At 58.9% G+C, this 21,946-nt stretch overlaps 1 protein-coding gene across 2 annotated transcripts in view; it reads left to right on the plus strand.

The window, feature by feature from the left end:
- MGAT5B (alpha-1,6-mannosylglycoprotein 6-beta-N-acetylglucosaminyltransferase B) overlaps positions 1 to 21,946 on the plus strand; it is a 66,289-nt gene that overhangs the window by 17,454 nt on the left and 26,889 nt on the right. For both annotated transcript variants that reach the window (XM_012778919.3, XM_075994789.1), the window contains 5 exons: positions 7,580 to 7,695; positions 8,282 to 8,355; positions 9,213 to 9,383; positions 10,148 to 10,312; positions 10,873 to 11,042. In XM_012778919.3, coding sequence (XP_012634373.3) covers positions 7,580 to 7,695; positions 8,282 to 8,355; positions 9,213 to 9,383; positions 10,148 to 10,312; positions 10,873 to 11,042 — 696 coding nt within the window. The remainder of the gene's footprint in view (positions 1 to 7,579; positions 7,696 to 8,281; positions 8,356 to 9,212; positions 9,384 to 10,147; positions 10,313 to 10,872; positions 11,043 to 21,946) is intronic.

The raw sequence follows: 21,946 nt of genomic DNA on the forward strand, positions 1-21,946 counted from the left end.
GCACCCAAGACGCCCCCCCCAGGCCACGTCAGCTCCTGTACTTCCACGGCTCGGACCCTGACCTTGCAGTCACCCTCGGCCATTTTCTTTCTCACACTTGTGTGCAGTCTGGCAGCAGATTCTCCCCACCTCCTGAATATGCCTAGAATCCCACCCCTTCTCACCCACCCTCCCAGCTGTTCCCCACTCAGCAGCCAGTGGGATCAGTTAGATCAAGTCTCTCCTCCGTGGCTCCCCGGCTCACTCAGGCGAGAGCTAAAGTTCTTCCAGAGGCCCTGGCGTGCCTGGCCTCAGTTGTTCCCAGCCTGCTCGCAGCTCCTGGAGCACACTGATCCCCTGCTGGCCACAGGGCCTTTGCTCCCCCAGCCTGGCTTCAACACCCCAGCTTCGGTCTGCTGGTAGGGAATAGTGATGCCACACACGGCCACCCCAGCCTTGCAGTGGGACAGTGCACGCGTGTGCATGTGTGTGTGCATGTGTGTATTGATGTATTCGCTTGTGGTTCTGGAGAGAGGGGTCCTCTCTGTTCCCATTTGGGAAAGGGCCCAGACCCTGGCCCTCTGTTCAGAGGCCTCCCCAGCTCCAGTAGAGGCTCTGGGTGGGTCTGGGGGGCTGAAACAGATCAGTGAAATGCAGGTGAGGCTGGACCCTGGGGGGGTCCCCATGTCCCAGGGGGTGCGTGTGAGAGTCACAGGGAGCACGAGTCTCCTGGGCTCCTGTTTCTGGCTGTGGGCGGGTGTGTGTGTGTGTGTGTGTGTGTGTGTGTGTGTGTGTGTGCGTGTGTGTGTGTGTGTCTCCTGGTACGCGTGTCTGCGGGCACCTGTGTGCATGTCTCTGTGTTTTAAAAGGCAAACGATCAGTTTCACAATAAAATAACAACTCCCAGCAAGCACCCTGCCAGCTGCGGGGCAATCAATACCCCCGCTAATTGAATGCAACCCGCATGAAACAGGGGCGGAACGTGGAATTAAGCTTCCTTCCCAAGGCCGCCTGGAGAGCTCGTTCTTGGGGCAGGGGGACTGGGCTGGAGTCAGTGATCACTCGTGGGGCTGGGAGCCTTCCCTTCCTGCCTATTTAGGGGACTGGCCGGACATTGAGGTCACAGTGTCCACGAGACTTCACGGTGATGGGTTTGGGCTCCTCTAGGCAGGAGAGGAAGGCCTCCCAGGGAGGACATCTGTTAGCCTGGGAAGTCACTGTCTCCCCAACCCCAAGGGCAGTCTGCAAATCCCTCACGTCTCAGAGGCTGGCTCCAGCCACCGCCGGCACCTGCCCTGGGAGAGAGGGGTCTGGTTGGCAGGCCTGTGGCTTTTTCTAGCTGGTGCCACCTCCAGAGCAGCCCACAGTCCCCTGGGGCATGTTCTGGCTTCCAAAGGACTTTGCAGATGCGGGACCGGGGCTCAGGCAGGGAAAGGAGGGGCCCTGGTGACAGAACCTGGGACCCAGCCAAGCCTGTGTTGCCTGCACACAAGGAGCCGGGGCACCCAGGGAATAGCCGTGGTTGTTTCATGTGGGGTGTGAGAAAGTCCCCGGATTGTGAGTGTGGTCTCTGCAGGGCTCCGCCTTCAGGACCTGATCACCTTCCAAGGGCCCCGCCTCCTAACACCACCGCCTTGGGGTTAGGATTTCAACACGCAAGGTTTGGGGGACGCAGGTGTTTGGAACAGCAGGCAGGAGCGACTGCCTGTGTCGTGTATTTCTCCACGCCATGCTCTCCTGCACACAGCCTGGGCTCTCGGGCACCTGCATGTTGCTCCCTCCCGCCCTGTGTGGTGCAGTGACACCCTGCAGTGTGCCAGAGGGTCACCCCACACAGACATGCCCCGATTGATTGCCCTCACCCCCAGCCCTTCCCTCTGATATGCCCTTTCGGGGCGTCCCCGAGGCTGGGCCCGGCTCCGGGGCATCTGCTTGTCCTCCGAGCCCAGAGCCTGGCCCTGAGCAGTAGACATGTGTGGGAGGCACACAGATGGCGGGACCTCCGGGGACCCCTCTTCTGAGCTCTCAGCCTCCCCCGCCCCTCCTCTCCCCAACACGGGCTGGGGAGTCTGGCGCTGATGTCCACGCTGCTCTGCCGGAAGCGGGGTAGGCTCATCTGGGCTAACAACCCTCCCTATTTCAAATGCACGGACTGAGATTTAAAAGGAAAGAAACCCAAATATACTACAAGTAGGACTAAAGGGCTCTCGGTCGTCGGTGCCAGTTGGAAGAACACGGGTGCATTCGCTGGTGGGAGTGGGGCCGGGGCCGCTGTCCCCGTGTTCTTCCTGCCCGGGTGGACACAATGAAGGTTTGTACCCTGGTCCTGGGTCCTGCACGGGTGGGGTGGTTGTTGCCCAGGAAACTCCTCCCGCCGGAGCAGTTTCAGCCTTTGCCTCCTGCCGGGGTAGAAGCAGCCCTGAGGGTCCCAGCCCCAAGGATGTCACTCCCTAGACTGGGGCTGGAGAGGCAGGCCTTTTGCCCGGTCATGGCCTTGGACCAATGTCCTGCCTCTTGCCCACCCTGAGCCACCTGGACCCCTTCCAGGGGAAATGGCGCGTTCTGCTGTCTCAAAGCCCACTTCTTGGCACCGTCTGCCCGGCGTGTAAGGGACGGGAAATGGACTTTCTTCATGCAAACCAGCTGCGGCTCAGGGCGGCCTTTCTGATTAATTGAATCCAGAGTTCGTCCCGTGTCTCCAGGCTGCTTCCTTTCCTGAGGACAACGCCCGTGTAGGGACCGAACGTGCGTCCAGACCTGCGTCAGGGAGGCCCCGCTCCCTGTCCTCCCCGGCCCCTGCTGCCCCAGCGCCCCCAGGAGCAGCCTCCGCACCGCCCCTCCCCAGCCACGGGGCTGGTTCAGCAGCACCCTGGGCCAGGCCGGGCCGGGCAGGCTTTGCAGCCAGCTTGCCTGGCTGGAGCCTGATTTTCCCACTTTTTTTTTTTTTGGAAGACAGAGTCTCACTTTGTTGCCCAGGCTAGAGTGAGTGCCGTGGCGTCAGCCTAGCTCACAGCAACCTCAAACTCCTGGGCTCAAGCGATCCTCCTGCCTCAGCCTCCCGAGTAGCTGGGACTACAGGCATGCGCCACCATGCCTGGCTAATTTTTTCTATATATATTAGTTGGCCAATTAATTTCTTTCTATTTATAGTAGAGACGGGGTCTCACTCTTGCTCAGGCTGGTTTCGAACTCCTGACCTTGAGCAATCCACCTGCCTCGGCCTCCCAGAGTGCTAGGATTACAAGTGTGAGCCACCGCGTTCGGCCCCCACCCCAATTTTTAAAGAAAGCCAAACCTTTTCAAGGGTCCCTGAAAGCATTGTGAACCCCAGCTTGCCCCTCCTGGCCTGGGTGGAGAAGGCAACCCCGGTGCCACCACCCCCTGTTGATGGCACTGGATGCTGTGCTCCCCGGGCCCCATCGGGGGGAGGCCGCCATCCCCCTGCCGGCCCCGCCCTGTTCTCTTCCCCACCCATGCATTTCCCAGGTCACGGATCTGCTGTGGTTTGAGGCTTCACGACATCTACTTTTATTGTCATTTTTAGCAAAGCTTCACAGGGAGCGAAGCCTAATCATATATTATTTGGAAATAGAAAGTGCTGTGCAAATGCTAAGTCCAGTATAATAATAGTGACACCAAGTAATTCTGTTTTGAACAAGTAGAACTTGTTAAATCAGACAGATGCCATCTGCACTATTTAAAACCAGTGCTAGTGGGGTGTTTCATGCAGAAGCACGTATCCTAGGGAAAGTGCTGAGTCCCCCAAAACAGTAAAGTGCTTTGCTCTAGAGCTCTGGGGAATGGGATGGCTGCTGTAAGTGGGCAGCAGAAGCACATCAAGCACGTATTGAGCACCTGCTGTATGCCGGGTGCTCTACCTTCAGCCTCCTCTCTCTTCCCCACAAAACTCTGTTATTCAGATTTTGTAGGAGTTCAAACCTGAGTTCGGAGAGGTTTGGTAACCTGTCCAAGGTCACGCAGCTGTGGAGTAGAGTCAGGATTTGAATCCAGGCCCTCCGACTTCAAGGCTCCCACTCTTTCCAATAAATCTCTGAATGACGTGGACAGTCACTGACCCGGGGCTTGAAGACCAGGGGCATCCCTCGATTTCTCCCTGCCCCGTGAGAGCAGCAGAATCGAAGCTCGGCCCTCAGAGGGAGGAAGATGGGTGGAGGAGGGGACTTCCCGACAGCAGGGCCGGCCGGGACAACCCAGACTCTCTCTCTGTGACGTGTTAAGATCCGTTCTCCCTCCATGATGCAGACGGTGACTGTATTAGTTTCCTAGGGTTGTAGTTAAAAAGTCACGGCGCACTGGGTGCCCTAAACAGCAGAAATGTGTCTTCCCGAAGCTCTAAGGCTGCAAGTCTGAAGTTACAGTGTCAGCAGGGCCATGATCCCTCCACGGGCTCCAGGGGAGAATCTTTCTCGCCTCTCCTGGCTGCCGGTGGTGGCGGCGGAAATGCCTGGGGTCCTGGGGCTTGTAGACCCGTCACTGCAGCCTCTGTCTCCATTGTCACACGGCCTTTATATAAGGACCCCGGTGATGGGACTTAGGACCAGCCTGATGCAGTACGAGCTCATCTTAACTAACGACATCCGCAAAGACCTTATTTCCGTACAGGGCCACATTCTGAGATGGCAGGTGGATGTGGATTTTGGGGGACGGTGTTCGTTCTGCAGCGGTGGAGCCCTGAGCTTGCGGCCCTTGCTGGGCAGTGCCAGGCGCCCAGCACGTCTCTGTCCCTGAGGCTCCATTTGGGGTTTCGGGGCAGCCATCACAGCTGCACCCCACCGCGTGGGGGGTTCAGAGAAGTGGTCTGGCTGCCTTCAGGAAGGGTGGAAACGGGTTGGGGTCCCACGGTCTCCAGTGACCCCCGGAAGGCTCCCCAGGCTGGTCGCTGACCCGGGTTGTGTGTGTCCCGGGGTTGTGTGGTCACAGCTGGGACAGGCACCCAGCCTTTCCCCGCCCGAGCGCCCCCATCGCGACGGGAGCCCAGAGCCCCGTCTGGGCTGACCCAGAGGCATCCGAGGCTTCCCATTGGCCCCCGCGCTGCGGCCACCGCCTTCGGTCACCTGAACTTGCATTCCCGTCAGAGGAGTGGCTGTCCTGGCCCTGTGGGCTGGTGTGGAAGGCAGTCCCCAGGCGTCATTGGGAACTGGTGTCGGGGCCCTGGGGACGTCAATCGGCCTGTCCCTTCCCTGGTCTAACCCAGGCGCCCTCAGTGCACGAATGTTGCTTCGGGACGGCGAAGCGATCTTGGTGTCACGGTGGCGTGTGGCCCTTCTCGGGGCGTGAACAGACACACGGTGCGTGCGGTGCTGAGGTTTCGTGGAGGGAGGGCGAGGAGGGGAAAAGATGTCCGGAGGACTCCTGGGCTGGACAAGGATGCAAAGAGGTTGAGACCCCTGCTCTAACCCAAGCCCATTAGCGCAGTTTCAGCCACGGCAGGGACAGCGCTGTTAATGCAGACAGCCCAGCGCTGGGCACCTGGCACCGTTCCTCATTCAGCCCTCGCCGCTCCACCAGGTAGCTGCCGTTCACGTCTCTGTCGTAAAAGGCGAGAACACTGAGCACAGAGAGGCTAAGTGACCTGCCCAGGGTCACACAGCTCACGAGGGCTGAGCTTCACCTCCTTGCACTCACTGCTGTGAGTTGAAGGCTGGTGATCCGAAGACCAAAGAGAAAGAGCCCCGCTGCCTTCTGCCTGAGGACTTCGTGAGCAAAAGAAGCACCTGGCTTCTGAGTCTCTTCTCAGTCTTCTCTGTGATCACACAGGAGGCTGTGCGGGGCGGACGGTGTCCTCTAAAAAGGCGTGTCCACGTCCCAACCTGTAGGGCCTGTGACAGTGACCTCATTTGGATACAGGGTTTTTGCAGACGTCATCAGATTAAGATGAGGCCCTGCTGGCTTAGCGTGGGCCCTCGTTCCATGGCCGGTGTCACTGAGGCAGGAACTTGGACACAGACGCAGGGCGGGAGAAGGCCGTGGGAAGACGGGCAGAGGTTGGGATTACACGGCTGCCGACCAAGGACCGGCACAATCGGCAGCTGCCGCCGGAGCTGGGAGAGGCGAGGAAGGGACCAGCCCCGCCGGCACCCTGCTCTCTGACTTCACCCCCAGAACTGAGAGAGGATAAATGCGTGTGGCTTTAAGCCACCCAGTTCGTGGTGATTGGTGGCGGCAGCCCGAGGAAACCAACACAAAAGCTGTGCCGGTTCCATTTTCAGAGTCCCTGGTTTGTTTTTCCCAAAGTTGGCACTGGGGCATGGGCTAAAGGGCAAGAAGATGGACTGGATTGTGTGTGTGCGTGTGAATACACGTATGTACACGTACATGTGTGCACGCGTGTGTGGATGTGCATATGTATACATGGGGGGCTCGTTCCCCTCCCCTGTCATCTGCCTTTTGCCCCGCCCCACCCCATCTTTGCATCTGCCTGGCCCCTCGTGGGTGGGGCCCCTGCCCTTCATCTGCTTACAGAAAGCAGGGGTGGGGCAGGAGGGGGGCCGGGAGGGCAGGTGGGCGCCGGGGGTCCCCACTGCGCCTTCCCTGGTGGGCAGCTCACCAGCCCAGAGAGGAGGGTGGGTGGGGTTTGCAGACCCAAGCAGAGCCCAGGTTGGAAAAATCCTTCCTTTAATCCCCATTATACGAGGCAATAAACACCCAGCGCCTCGTATGGGGATAAATGGAGCTTAAACTGGGCCGCACAGCCAGGGGAGAGGTGGGGACCGGGATTGATGTCTTACAGAAGGCAAGAGCTTCCCGGAGAGAGGCCCGGGGACGGGGCGGTCCTGGCACCGAGAAACTCCCCGGCATGGCGGAATCTATCTCAATAGAAGTTTCTGCAGTGAGATAAATACTGCCTGCGATGTCTAGTAAACTTCCCTGAGAGTTGGGTAGCAATCAACACAGGGAAGTGAATTCTCCAAAAGTGAGAACAAGGCTGGTGCTGTGACGGTGGTGGCGGTCGACTCGCTTAAGATCCCGGGAAGAACTCGTTCTCCAGCAGCCAGCAATAATTCACTAGAGTTTCGATATTTGGCAATTTCCCACGGGCTTCCGTGGGTGGATTTGTCCTGGCACGAGACAGCCCCTTGGGAGGAGACAGAGAGACAGACGCAGGGCAGCCACGTGCCGGGGAAAACAGACTCTGTCACCTGGGGGGGTTGTCCCCGGACAGGTCCTGTCTGGGCTCTTGAATAGAATTCCTCTGCCCGTTCCAGCCCCAGTCACCAACCTTGACACGTGTGTGACACGTACAGACATGTCTGACACGTGCAGATATGGGCACATGTGCAGATGTGCACACATGTAAATATGGGCACACATGTAGATATGGACACATGCAGATGTGGGCACACGTGCAGACATGCCCTACACCTGCAGATGTGGGTGCTTCCCCTGCTTGCAAACTCGTGTGCACTGGACGGGGCGGGCAGCCAGCTCCATCTCCCGCCCCTCCGTCCCCTGGGGTGGGTCCGGGTGCCTGGAACACTGCAGGTCCTGCTGCCTTTGCCCTCCGACCTTACTGGCGGGCGCTCCTGGGAAGGTCACCCAGGCAGGGTCCAAGCCTCACCTCCGGCTTCTCCCCACCCAGGTTGGCCCTCGGGGCTGGCCTCATGGAGCGGATCCAGGCCATTGCCCAGAACGTGTCCGACATCGCCGTGAAGGTGGACCAGATCCTGCGGCACAGCCTGCTCCTGCACAGCAAGGGTGCGTGCCCGGCCCGGGCCACCCGCTGTCCCCAGCAAGCCGATGTACTGGGGACTGGGTGGGCCTTGGGGAGGCGGGACACCTGGGGTGGGACCCAGCCCCTCCTGACAGCAGCTCTCCTGGCTCTCTGGAGCCCCACTTTTGGCAGGGGGACTTGGGGTTCACCCCACCCGACCTGGCATGTGGGTGCTGAGGACAGAGGAGGCCCCTGGAGCCTCAGCTGCTGGGGTCAACAGTTCCAGGGCCCCAGGCAGCCCCCGGGTTCCCCGTGATGTGGGGTGCAAGCCTCATCTCTGCTCTTCTGCTCTGCTTGGGAAGAGTTGGGGGTGCGTGTGGGTGGGTGCACGAGGTCTGTTCACACCAGCTCCTGGCTGGTTCTCAACTCCCCAAGGAGGCTGGGCGCGTGGAAGAGGCCACACAGGCCCGGGGACTCCCTTGCACGTGGGCTGTGCAGCTAGTGAGAAAACGCGGGCACAGGGTCATGTGGGCCACTGCCCCTGCTCCTCCGCCCAGGCCAGTGCAATCCTCATGCCTGTCTCCCCGGCTCCTCCCTGGCCCCGGTTGGCAAGTTGACCTCTCCCTACAGTGTCAGAAAGCCGGCGGGACCAGTGCGAGGCGCCCAGCGACCCCAAGTTCCCTGACTGCTCCGCGAAGGTGGAGGTGAGGCCTGGGGCAGGGGCTGGGCAGGAGCGGGCGGCTCCCCTGCCGGGCTGTGTCCCGGGCTCACTCCAGGGCTCTGCTCCCGGCTGGGACATCACTGTGGAGGGCTCTCTGCCCAGCCCCGACCCTGCCCCAGGCGCCAGCCGGGCAGAGGCCGGGCCCAGGGAAATAGCTTCTCTGCTCAGCCCGTCCGCCCGGCCCATCAGCCCAGACTCTCGGGCGGGGTGAGCCTCTCTCGGGGCCTGGAGTGCCTTTTTACAGCAGATGAACTATTAAATATATGCACGCCACCACCAGCCCTCTGTCCTCACTTCTCCCGGCCCAGCCAGCAGCTGGACAGAGCCCCCTGGCCCACCTCATGCATGAAGTCTGTCCCTGCGGGAGCCAGTCGCAGCCAAAACACTAGCTCCTCACTGGTCCTGAGCTCCCTAAGGGGCGCAGTGGCACTGCAGACCCTTCCTGGGTGGGTCCTGCCCTGGCCCCAGCCTTTGCCCCCTTGGAGGCTGCCCCCTGCCTTTGACCTCTAGCTGAACCCTGCTTGGGGAGGAGAAACGGGGAAGGACAAGGGAGACAGCCAGCCCCGAGGTGCTGCGCCTTCTAGCTCTTTGCCCCAGAACCTCAACCTGGCCCTGTCTCCAGGTCCTCCTCCCTCCGGGCCTGGGATGGTGGTCTTGCCGCTCCTGCTCTGGGGTCCTGGCTCAGCTTCTCTGCTCTGGCCCTTGCTGCTGCACCATTAGGGTGCCACGTGGGCCGCAACCTGGGGGACCCCAGGGCCCTGGGGACACGCATGCAGAGGGAGCCTGCCGGGGAGTGGGGGGCTGGCGCTGGCTGCCCGCCCAGGCCTGGCGTCTCCGCAGTGGATGCGTGCCCGCTGGACCTCCGACCCCTGCTACGCCTTCTTCGGGGTGGATGGCACCGAGTGCTCCTTCCTCATCTACCTCAGCGAGGTCGAGTGGTTCTGCCCCCCGCTGCCCTGGAGGAACCAGACGGCTGCCCGCGCGGCCCCCAAGCCCCTCCCCAAAGTCCAGGTAGGCCTGGGAGGCAGGGGAGCCCGTGAGGGGCTGGTGGGCGTGCCAGCTGGACTCCCAGGCTGGACGTTCTCGGGGAACCGAGGCAGGAAGCCTCTGCTGTGGGCGGAATGAGACCGACCAGCTCTGCTAGGTGGCCGGGCGGGTCCCAGCCCGTCCTGTTGGACAGACGGGAGGCCAGCCTTGTAGTGCCCTTCTGCCCTCTGCCGATGCTGCCAAGCCAGGCCTCCGCCCAGGACCCCCTTAATGGGCTAGAATAATAGTAACAATAGCTGTCACTACTGAGGGCTTTCTGTGCACCAGACACTTTATTTGTACTTAATCTCCCGGCCATGCGCCCGAGACCGAGCTTCATGGAGGAGGAAGCTGAGGCTGCAGGCTGAGTTAACGGGTTCAAGGCACACAGTTACCATGGCGCCGGCTCAGCCCCACCCTGGCCTTTGGAGCCCAGGATCTGCCCATTGTCCTCACTGTAGCGGCTGGGCTCCCTGGGGACTGCCACTGCTGGCCACCTCCCTGGAAGGGCTCGGGGCACGGGGTTGGTTGGAGCTGGGCTGGCGGGTGGCCGTTGGATGGTCGGGGGGGGGGGCGTTGCAGGGTGACAGTGGGGCTCCTTGATTTCGGGGGCTGGCATGTGGAGGGAGCTGGAGCAGGCCCTGGCCTCACGGGACAGTGCCACAGCCCCTGGACCCAGGCCAGCGGGCATGGTGGTGGTAGGGCCGCGGGTCTTGGGGCTGGGAGAACTGAGGTCCCGTCCCCTCCAGGCAGTCTTCCGAAGCAACCTGTCCCACCTCCTGGAGCTGATGGGCAGCGGGAAGGAGTCCCTGATCTTCATGAAGAAGCGGACCAAGCGGCTCTCGGCCCAGTGGGCGCTGGCCGCCCAGCGCCTGGCACAGAAGCTGGGGGACACCCGGCGGGACCACAAGCAGGTGCGGGTCCTCTGCACACTCGGGGGGCTGAGCTCAGGGAGCCAGGGCGGCGTGCTCGGGGAGAGAGGGGTCAGGTGGCGGAGTCTAGATAGATGCTGTGGTGGCCCCGGCCCTTCTCAAGGCTGGGGAGAGTGACAGGCCCCCGAGGGCTCGTGCCTTCCGGGGACACCCGGTGCCTGTCCGGCAGAAGAGCCACGACAGCGGTGGCAGGTTGGGAGTAATGTGGCCCGTCTGGGAGGTTTGTTGGCTCATCCTTCCCTCCCTCCATATTTACACGGCTCTCTCACGTCGCCCCTTTATTTCTTTCAGAGCCCTTAGCGTTTCACGATATGATGTCTGTCTGTGTACTGTTGTCTACCTCTCCCATCTGAGCATAGCTCCGAGAGGGCAGGCACGCGACTGTCTTTCTCATCTGTGTCCCCGATGCCCGGCGTGGTCACTCTGGTGCCAGAAAGCACCTGCCCAGGCCCAGCCTGGGGACAGTGTGTGCTGCTGGCTGTCCCCCGGCTGGTGCGCGGGGCAGGACTGAGCGGCTGACCCTCTGTGTCCTGCCGCCCCAGATCCTGGTCCACATCGGCTTCCTGACAGAGGAGTCCGGGGACGTGTTCAGCCCGCGGGTCCTGAAGGGCGGGCCCCTGGGCGAGATGGTGCAGTGGGCGGACATCCTGGCCGCGCTCTACGTCCTGGGCCACGGTCTGCGGGTCACCGTCTCCCTGAAGGAGCTGCAGAGGTGAGTGCTGGGGAAAGCCACGGCCGCAAGCCGGGGGCAGGGAAGGGATGAAGGGGAACCCGTCCCCCCGAGCCCCTGCCCCACCTGCAGGTCCATGTCGCCAGACCCTGGGAGGCTGCCTGGCGTTCTGTGGGATACTGCCGTCCCTCCTTCCCTCTCCACCTGCCCGTCTGCCTCCCACCTGCTCCGCGCTGATGCCGGTTCAGGCTTGGGATGCACCGGGGAAGCGCGTCTGCCCAGCGCTGTTCGAACACGGCCAGTGAACCCTCGTGTCTTTGCTCCGGGGCTGACACATTTTGGCTTGTGGAATTGAGCCACGTGGGGTTCCTCTGCCTGCTGTCCTGGGGGACTCGGCTTCTTCTCTGGAACTGGCTCCTTCCTGGGTCTATTCTGGGGTCCAAAGACCTGGAGGGTGGTGGGAGGGTCGGTGATGCCCTCCCTGTCCCTGGTGCTGGGCTTCTGAGGTCCCTCTGATGCTGCTGGAGGTGGAAGAGGGGTGGTGAGGGGCTCCCTTGGGGGTGTGTGGGGAGCTAAGGCTGATGTTGAGAGGGTAGGAATGTGTGTGTGTGTGTGTGTGTGTGTGTGTGTGTGTGTGTGTGTGTGAGATTTGGCTTATTTTTAACCTATATCTGTGGAAATACAAAAGATTTTTTGTAGAAATACAAAAGATTTTTCTTCCTTCATCTATTAATATTTATTATGTGGTATTTGATTCATAAAAATATGTGTAAACTATGCTCTGAAGCACAAGAATAAAACGCTCCCCTGTGCGTATGACCTCCCACTTATGATCCAGAATGTCATCAGGGACCTGGGGCTGCCTAGGCTGTGCCTCCCCCAACCCTGCCTGCCCCCTCCCCAGAGGAAACCTGTAACTTGAATTTTGTGTCTCTCTATATATAATTCCTTTGCTTTTTTTTTTTTAAAGTTAAGTGTTTATCCATAAAAAAATACATGGTTTAGCTTGGTTTTAGTTTTGAGCTTTGGAAGCATGGCATGTACTGTTTGATATCTCTGGACTTGCATCTTTCAAACTCACTGTGTTTCAAAGACTCAGCCATGTTGTTGCATGTGGCTATAGCGTGTTCATTTTCATTGCTGTATAATATTCCATTGTGCGAATGCCATAATTCTTTATTGGTTTTCCCATCTGTGGATATTTTTTTCCTGTTTTTAAAAAGGATTTTGAACAATGCTGTGGTGGCCATTCTTGTACATGTCACCTGGTGTACCTGCCTATGTTTCTCTGGGTGTAGAATTAGGTGCACAGTTGTTGGTTCTTAGGGTGTGTGAAAATTCAGCTTTACGAGATAATGCCAAATTGTTTTCCAGAGTGATTGCACCAATTCCACTCCCCGCACTGTGTGGGTCCCCCGGGTCCACGTTCTCGCCTGCTCTAGGGTTATCGGACATCCTGATTGAGGGTGTCACATGGCCTTACGATCTTGTTATGGGTTTAACTCGCATTTCCTGGCAACTGGCGAGGCTGCGCATCCTGGCATGTCGTGCTGTCTGTCATCCTGGTGAGACCCCCATTCGTGTCCTTTGCCCGTCTTTCTGCTGAGTTATCATCTCCACGCTGAGTTGCAAGGGTTCTTTGTATAGTATGGTATAAATCCTGTGTGAGACATATGAATTTTAAAAATCTCCTAATTTGTGGCTTGCCTTTTTAAATTTCTTTATGGTTATTAAGAGCAATTTTGTGCTTAGTGGAATTCTATTCCTCCTTTTCATTGGCTTTTTAAAAAGTTTTTATTGATACATGATATTTGTACATACTTATTGGGTACCTGTGATGTTTCTCGACGTGCATAGACTAGGTAGTGATCAAGTCAGGGTATTTGGGGTGTCCATCCCCTCGAGTATGTATCATTTCTATGTGTTGGGAGCGTTTCCCGTCCTCTCCTCTAGCCGTGTTGAAATACACAATGCACCGCTGTTAACTGCAGTCGTCCTGCTCTGCCACGGAACGTTGGAAGGAACTTGCTCCTTCTGTCTAAGGGTGCGTTTGCACCGACTCCCCAGCCTCTCTCCCCGCGCCCACGTGTGATGAGTTTGCTCCTCAGGGCATAACTGAGAAAGGCCTCCGAGTTGCTCGCTTGTGAAAAAACTTCTTCGTCAGCCCGTGAGCTTACTCTCAGGTGGTTTTCAAGCGGATATGTGAGCCCCACCCCCAGAGCCTGCCCGCTACCTCGCTGGACTGTTTGTTCTAGTTGTCTCTATTTCTGATCGGCGTTTTCCTCCTGGCTGCCAGCGCTGGTGCCCTGCAGTACAGGAGTGTTAGAGGGAGGAGGACGCTGCCAGGGACGGGGCCATCCACAATCCCAGGTCCCTAGGGCCCGGGCAGCTACTCAGCCTCTGCAGTTCTTTCCTGCGACCCGGAGACTGCCCTGTGACCCGGTCAGAGGGAGGAACCCGGGCCAGTTGTAATGAATAGGGAAGGAGGAGGCTGTGCCTGGGTTGGGTGGCTCAGGAGGCCACTAAAGTACCTAGTGATTTCAAAGGTTTCGTCCTCAAGACCTGAAATTCACACTGCTGGAATCATTCTTTTAGGGTAATGCACTTGTCTCCAGTATTGATTTTAAAAAAAGTGTCTCTAGAGGGAACGGCACATGTGAGGATATAGAACAGGGGCAGGTTGGTGACAGGGGCTAATGAAGAGGCCGCGCGCTTGTGGCAACCTTGGGAAGTCCAGTCCAGGCAGGGAGCGTCTCTAGCGGAGGAGGTGCCCACCTTGCAGTAGCAGAGCTCCCGCCAGGCTGGGAGCTGTCCCCAAGCGCTGGTGCTGAACCCACAGACTCGCTCCCAAAGCTGGGAGAAGGAAACAGCAGGTGCCTCACTCCGGCTTTCGCTCTGGTGACATTTGGTTGTCAGATCCAGCTGTTTGCGTCGTCGTGCAGGCCACTCTGGGGCTGAAGTGCGCCCACCTGCCACCTCCCAGCGCCCACTGCTACTCGCCTTGCTATCCGAGCAGAGAGCTCGGGAGACGCAGCCACATCGTCTGCGGAGCAGAACCCTGCAGAGACAGCTAGCGTTTGCAGCTAGATCATGAAAAGATGCAGTCTTTCCCTGGCCTGGAAGCTTCCTACAGGAAATCAGATGGGACAGAGATGAGGAGGAGGGAGAGGAAAAGGGACCTGGCCAGGGAAGCTGAAGAGGTCTTGAGCTGTGTGTGGGTGGCACAGCCAGTGGCTATAGCTCACCATGGGCCAGACCTGCCTCAGGCAGAGCACTAAGTGAGGGTCTGGTGGCCCTTGACTCGTGGGTCCTCAGAGACCCTAAGGTGCAGCAGGAAGAATTCTGGGGGAGGGAGCTGTCCTCCCCTCATCCTGGGCTCTGCTACACATAACATCCCTTGTGAGTATGGAACCTCCCTCTGTCAGGATCTCAGACACCTCGCTCCACTGCACGGTTAGGCGAAGTCTCATTTATCCAACAGAGCTCAGCTCGGTTCCTCCCTTCTGACCGTGCAAGATCTGGGACCAGGGAGGTGAGGACGTCCTTCCTCTATGCACCCTCAAGCGATGGGCAGGCTTCTTCCACACATTCGTGACAGCCCAACACGGCGCTTAGGAGAATTGTCCTTCCTCAGTGAGGAGCAGAAATTTGACAAGGCTCTTTGGGAGGTGGGAGTGTAACTTGATCATTCTGCTTCTCAGCCCAGGCTGGGTTTCTCCTCTCTCAGCCTCACCCTGAGTTCTTGGCCAGAGCACTGCCTCCTCCTCTGGCCACTGCCCTGGCCTGTGGGCAGCACGCCTGCCATTGCCCCTCTCAGGGCAGTGATGAGGGAGGCCCTAAAGGTGAGGCCCTGGTGAAAAGTGTCAAGTTTGGAAAATGCCCCTCTGCTGCCATCTCCTTCACTACTCACATGCATTCATACATGTGCATGCATATATATGCACACATGCACACATACAGACCCACATGCATGCACACATGCACACAGTGCACACCCATTCACATACACGCAAACATTTGCACATGCTCATGCGGCTTCTGCATGCACACCCACATGCACATGTGCCTGCATGAATGTTCACACGCACCCCGTTGGCACACGCAAATGCGTGCCCCTGCACATGCAGACACAGTGCACCTATACATACACACACACATGCATGACCTCATGCACACCCCCTTGCACACACCTGTGCCCCACACACCCTACAGAGAATCACTGTCTTTCTACCAAGGCTTTACTTCCTGCCCGGCTCCTACAGATCTGAAATTTCCAGACTCAGGTGTTCCGGGGATGTCGCTGCATCTCTGATTTTCAGTTCGTTAAATGGGCAGGCCCAGGGCCATGGTCAGATGCTCTGGCCCTCGGTCCCTTGCAGGCTGTATGTGTGAATGAACGTGTGAATGAACGATCTTGCTCAGATTGGGCAGAATGGTGCGAACAGCTCAGCCGCCTAGGGATATCCTTACCAGATACAATGTAACAACAACTAAAAGTAAAAATAAAAACAAAACCACCTTCCCTAGAATTCCCCAGTCATGTCTATAAAATTAACAGCATCAGTGGTGGGCGGAACAGGTTCTGGGTGGAGGGGCTGAACCCTGGTGCAGCAGGACCACCCGAAGAACCTTGGAAATGCACCAGCTCGTGGGCCCTGCTTTTGGTGGCTCTGATTTAATCCATCTGGGGTGGGGGCCCAAGGACCAAGTGCTCGAAGCTCCCTAAGTGGTTCTAGTGAACATCAAGGGCTGAGAAGGGGACACGCTTGAGGCTGTGGCTTTCTAAGCGCCCCCCCCCCCCACCACACACACACACACAGGGGTCTGGAGCATTGTGCAATGTGCGAATTCTTCATGGCTTCTTCAAAATACCAGTCCTCAGTGTCCCCAGCGCAGTCCTGAGGGTGGGATTAGGGCTGGGGGTGGGGGCTCCAGGCCCTAGAAGATTGTAGAAAGAATGTGAGGCTCCTCCCCCATCTGCTTTGCACTCCTGAGAGCACCCAGGCAGTCTTGGTTACACGAGTCGGCCAAGTGGAGGGTTGGGCCAAGGAGGCGCCCGCTGGAGGTGGCCCAGATGACGGGTCCTCTGGCGTCCTTCCCGGGCATCAGGTGGGGGCCCGCTGGCCTGGATCACACTTTGTGCCACACCCTTTCTTGGATGTACTTTTCTTCCTCCTTCCTTTGTAAAGCTGGTCGGCATAGTTGGAGGGGAGGCAGAAGTTGAGGCCAAGGTGAAGGCAGAGCCGTGGGCTCCTCAGCACGTTCCCTGCCGGGGCCGCCCTGATGCTGCGTGAACGCAGCTTTGCAGCCCGAGTTGCGTGTGCGTGTCCTGGTCCTAGTGCTGCCGTGACGAGGGCCCACACTCTGGGGCTCCTACAGCAGAGATTCACTGTCCCATGTCTCTGGAGGCCGATGTCTGAGACCGGGGTGCCGGCAGGGTTGTGAGGAAGGTCCTGAGGCTGTGAAGAAGACTATTCTAGGTCTTTCTCCTGGCTTCTGGTGGTTGGCGGGTGATCTTCGGCGTTCCTCGTCTCGTAGAAGCATCCCCGCGCTCGTCTCTGCCGTCACCTTTGTGTGGCCTCCTCCCTGTGCGCGTTTCTGTGCGCAAATTTCCCCTTCTTACAAGGACACCAGTCGTACTGGATTGGGGGCCACCTTGGTGACCTCGCTTTAACTTGAAGACCTGTGTACAGACCCCGTCTCAAAATAAGGTCGTATTCTGAGGAATTGGGGGGTTAGGACATCAACATGTGAATTTCGGGGGCGACGCAACATAAACCCATGACAAGGTGGCGCCCATTTCAGCCTGGAAAGGGGTCCTGGGCAGAGATGCCACTGAATACACAGTGTTGGGGGCGGAGGCAGGAGCTGCCGGGACCTCAGCTCTCAGCCTGGGCGGCCGCCTCCCGAGAGCAGCAGCGGGTTAGTCTGAAAGCCGGCCAGTAGGATGTGAAGGTCATCTGAATTCTGAGAGTCTCCGGAGCTGCGACAGAACCGTCTCCCTGGGCTGGCGGAACGACCCGTGCGGGAGGCGGCAGGACCGAGGCGCTGTGCGCGGTTGTTGTGGCTCATTCGCAGATGTTCGCGGCAGATGTCTCGGCCACTGACTACGAAACGAGGCTGGACGGATGAGCCGGCTTTTCTCCGCACCTCGTGTTTTGGTGTTTTAATTAGCCAGCTCACTGGAGAGTGATGTTGGGGCCGTGCACGGGACCCACATCTGGCTTTGCTGCTGCAAGATGTTTCCAGGGCGAGGGGGGTGGCGTGCGGGGACAAGGCGCTCGGCGAGTAAGGCAGTCCCCACCCATGCCCCCCTGAGTGTGGAGGGGAGGAGATGCCACGCCGGAGCCCCCGCCCGTCCCCTGCACCGCGAGACGTCCATGCGTGTCTGGCCCCGCGGTGGGCGTTTTGAAGCCAAGCCTCTCCCCACTGCCTGCCCAGAGTCACTGTGCTCGTCAATTTTATTTGCATGATTTCAAGCACCATTAGTAGTACATGGCACGAGGAAAAATGACCGAGCTCTTCCTCCATCCATGAGTGAAATTGGGTTTAGTAGAAAATTAGTTGTCTTAACTGGCAAATGATGGAAGCCTGAGAGAGGAGCATGCTCAAATAGGGAGGACGGGGTTGGGGGGTGGGGGGGCTGCTGGCTGCCAAGCAACGCGGCCAGCCTGAAACCGTCCCCCACCTGGGGACGTGTGTTCAGGGGAAGGACTAGGGAGTGCCCCCCTGAGAATGACGAAGTCACACTGGGTTAGGGGCCACCCTCATGACCTCATCGTAACTGGATGTCACCTGCAAAGACCCTCTTTCTAACTAAGGTCGCATGCACAGGGACTGGGGGCAGGACTTCAACTCCTTTTGGGGGACGCAGTGCAGAGCACAGCGGAAGGTGTGCTCGCTTGTTTTTCAGGCTGGGAGGGCTGTCGCCGCACTTAAATGCCCTCAGTCCCTCTAGCCCAGCCAGATCGGCCGAGGCAGGTCTCAGGGTTTGAACCTGTTCAGATCTGGCTATGACTGGCTCAAACTGGTCTGAACCAATGCAAACTGGGCCCAGCTGCTCGAAACCAGTCGGAACCGACGGGAACCAGGCTGAACTAGGCAGCTCAAACCGGCTGCTGGGTGGAGGATGCTGCCGTTCTGGGGGGGTGGGGAGAAGAGAACAGCACAGGGTTTGGGGGCACACAGGGAAGACCTTGCATTTGGGTTCACACATGCTGAGAGGTGCCCCCACGGAGGCACCTGGTGGTGGGCGAGGAGAGGTGTGGGGTAGAGGCGGCATCTTGTGGGTAAAATCATCAAGGGGCAGGAAGACAGCTCGGATGGCAAAGGCCTGGGAAACGCCAACATGCACCACGGGCCTCAGGGAGGAAGGGGTGCGGAGAAGGCGTGGCAGAGCGGAAACCTGGAAGGTGTGGAGTCACAGGTGCCAGTGGGAAGATGCTTCTAGAAGGATGGTGTGTGCAGCGATGTCAAATGCCCATTACAAAGTCAAGTAAGAAGGGGACTGAGGCCAGGCGCGGTGGCTCGCGCCTGTAATCCTAGCACTCTGGGAGGCCGAGGATGGGAGGATCGCTCAAGGTCAGGAGTTTGAAACCAGCCTGAGCAAGAGCGAGACCCCGTCTCTACTATAAATAGAAAGAAATTAATTGTCCAACTAAAAAAAAATATATATAAAAATGAGCCGGGCATGGTGGCGCATGCCTGTAGTCCCAGCTACTCGGGAGGCTGAGGCAGGAGGATCGCTTGAGCCCAGGAGTTTGAGGTTGCTGTGAGCTAGGCTGATGCCATGGTACTCTAGCTGGGGCAACAGAGTGAGACTCTGTGTCGAAAAAAAAAAAAGAAGAGGACTGAGAAATGACTGAAGGATTGGGCCACATGGAGGTCACTGTTGACACTGGAAAGAGCCACTTTCGGGGATTTGTGGGCTATGCGGGAGTTGTGGCTGTGTGTGTCGGTGCTTCAGGGAGCTGGGCTGTGGGGGTGGGGGAAGGGCAGGGCCGGGGTGATGGACTCGCAGGCAGGTGTGTGAGTCCCCCGGGGCTGCCAAGTCACAAGACCATACACTGGGCGGCCTGAACAACTGCGAGGAAGAACCTGTTCCGGGGCTTTCCACTCTCTGCTGGTAGCCGCAGCCGTTCCTTGCCTTGCACACGATGTTGTCTCTCTGTCTTCACGTCCTCTTCCCTCTGCGCGTGTCTCTGTTTCCAAATCCCCTCTGTGTCTGAGGACACCAGTGGTACCGGGTGAGGGCCCGCCCTAATGACCGCCTCTTAGCTCCATGGTATGTGCAAAGACCCTGCTTCCAAATGAGCGCACGCTCACAGGAGCTGGGGCTGGGACCGCGGCCTCTTTTGGGGGGACGCAGCTCAGCCCGCAGTGCAAGGTCCGCTTGTTTGTTTTTCAAGACGGGAAGGTTTTAAGCTTGTTTGAATGCTGATGCGAAGGGGCCAGACCAGGTAGAGGGTGCAGGCGGGAGAGAGCACCGTGCACAGTGGCCCAAGGAGATGGCCCCAGGGGGAGGGACAGGCTCTCTGCCCCTCGACAGGAGAGACGGGGAAGAGAGCAGGGTGTGTTAGGGTCGCAGATGGGCACCGGGCGGGGGCATTCCCTCTGCTGGTTTCTGTTTTACCTCTGACTCGGGAGGGAGGGCATTTGCCGGAAGTAAGGTGGAGGCGGTGGGGGGCGGGGAGGATGAGGAGCGTGGACAAGACTGAGACGCTGGAACACGGCCCTCGGGCTCCACTCTGATTGGCAACGTGTTGTCCCTTAAAACAAAAACTATTTGAACCAAATATGGTAAAATGTTAAGACTTGACAAAGCTGGGAAGTAGGAGGGAAGTATCCATGAGATCATTATATTATTTTCTATAATTTTCTGGGTGCTTGAAATATTTCATAATATGTAAGCACACAGAGTAGGAAAAGGGAAGGAAGAATGGCACTTGGCGAGCTCTTGTCAGTAGCCGCTCTTCTCCCTGGCTGTTCCGAGAGGCAGATGACTGATTTATTTGCACCACAAATCTCCCACCCCCTCCCATCTCCTGGTTCTTTGAGTTCCAAGGAGGCAGCTCATCTCCTGCCCAATGTGTTCCTCTGGTTAGGGGCCCCCAAGGCCATAGTGCTGCAGGAAGTATCCCCTTGGCCGGACCCGCACACACACTCCCTGCTTGGGGACCCTGGCTGAGCAGGGAGCGAACACATGAGCCACCCCTCCCAGCTGAGACACCTGACCCAAGCTGGCTGGCCACCAGAACCTTTCCCCAGGCATTTGGAATTGGGCAGTGGGAGAAGACAGAGAAGCAGCAGGTACAGGTGTGGGGAGCGTCCCAGGGTCACGGTCATCCTAGCCAAATGCCATAGGAATTCTCGGACCTCTGCTGCTGGGGCCTGGGGCTGCTCCGGTCCCTGCCCTCCATCTTTCCTCGGGGTCCAGGAGACACGAGCCCTTGCAAAGGCCGCCCCCACCTCCCACTCCACGCCGCTCTGGAGCCACCGTGTGTCTGTTTCTTGCAGGTCAAGGCCCCTGACCGAGTCTTAACATTGGCCAGTACTCATGACTTGCTGCGGCCACGCCACCTTTCCCAGCTCCGGCCCGCTGCACGCGCAACCCGAGTGGGGTGGGGAGGACTCGGGGAGAGTGGGACAAGAACCGGGGAGAAGGGCTGGCTTTGGGATGCTCCCGAGGGGGGGATCGTCCCTGGGGAGGAGGCGGCATCGGGGCCTCTGCCAGTCCCAGGGCCGTGGGCTCTACCTCCACCAAGTACAGACCGAGACATGCTCTTGTCAGATGGCGGCTGGAGAGGAGGGAGGTGGGCGGTGGGCGAGCTTCTGGAACAATCATTCAGGGACACTGGAAAGTGACCCCACAGTGAGGGTCAAACCCCGCCGCTGCTGTGGCTCTAGGGACAGGCTGCAGAGCCCGTCTGGGCTTGTTTATTCCCAGTGGAGGCGGCATAGAATGGTACAAATAACCCTTGCGCTGTGTCTAGCTGTCCCCGGACTCAGAGCGGCTTGGCTTTGGTGTGGGGATGCCTCTTCTGGGAGCCGGCTCCTCTTCCCTGGCTCCAGGGTGCCGGCTGCCACTTTCCTCTCAGCCCAGATCGCCCCTGGGGCTTGTTTTAATGGGCTTGAAAGCAGAGTCTTACCCCAAGGCCTCTGCACCGGTGGGATCTCAAGGAAGGTTTGTGGAACTGGGTAGGACAGCAAGCGCCCCTGGTGCGGAGCAACTGAAGAGGGACTGAGGAAACCCCGGTGCCCAGGCCCGCCCCACGCGGGCACACGGGTGGGCACTCGGCCGGCCGGGCCACCAGGAGCCGTGGAACCGCCTTGTCCATTCAAAGCCTCTATCAGGGCCCAGCATTTCCAGGCGTTTGTTACATAACCAGAGACCGTCCGCAAGGGAGCAGCCGGTGGCAGCTGGGGGCAGCCGGGGCCCAGTCCCCATTCCCGCGTGTCTTCCTGCCGCTGCGGCCGGAGTGCGTCTGCGGTTTCCACCGGCTCTCCTGGGAGGCGCGGCCCTGTTCTCAGCCCCGGGTTCACTTACTAGGAAAGATCGCCGTGGAGGAAAGTGTCAGCTTTGGATGGCAGTCCCAGCGTGGGCTGCTTCGTATGGGGGAAATGTGCTGCTTCCTCAGTTTCCCTTTTGGGCCCCCTCCCCATGCTTCACGGTTACTTTGGCTAAGGAGCTGCCGGCGTGAGCTCCCATCTCCCCTTTCGTCTGAGCTGCTGGCTCTGAGGGGACCTGGCGGCCTCCCCGGCTGTGGCCCTGGACCCCCCAGGGCGGCAGGGTGTGTGCCGGCAGGTTCGAGGACACCTGCCTGTTCGGGAGGGGGAGGCAGAGGGTGGGCCCGTCGCGAGGGCATCGCGCGGCTGCTTCTGTCGGGCACAGGAAGGTCGGTCCGTCCTGGGCAAGGAGGAGACGCTGCAGGAGTGCAATTCCTTCC

This window comes from Microcebus murinus, chromosome 18 (genome assembly GCF_040939455.1).
Source record: "Microcebus murinus isolate Inina chromosome 18, M.murinus_Inina_mat1.0, whole genome shotgun sequence".
Taxonomy (NCBI): Eukaryota; Metazoa; Chordata; class Mammalia; order Primates; family Cheirogaleidae; genus Microcebus; species Microcebus murinus.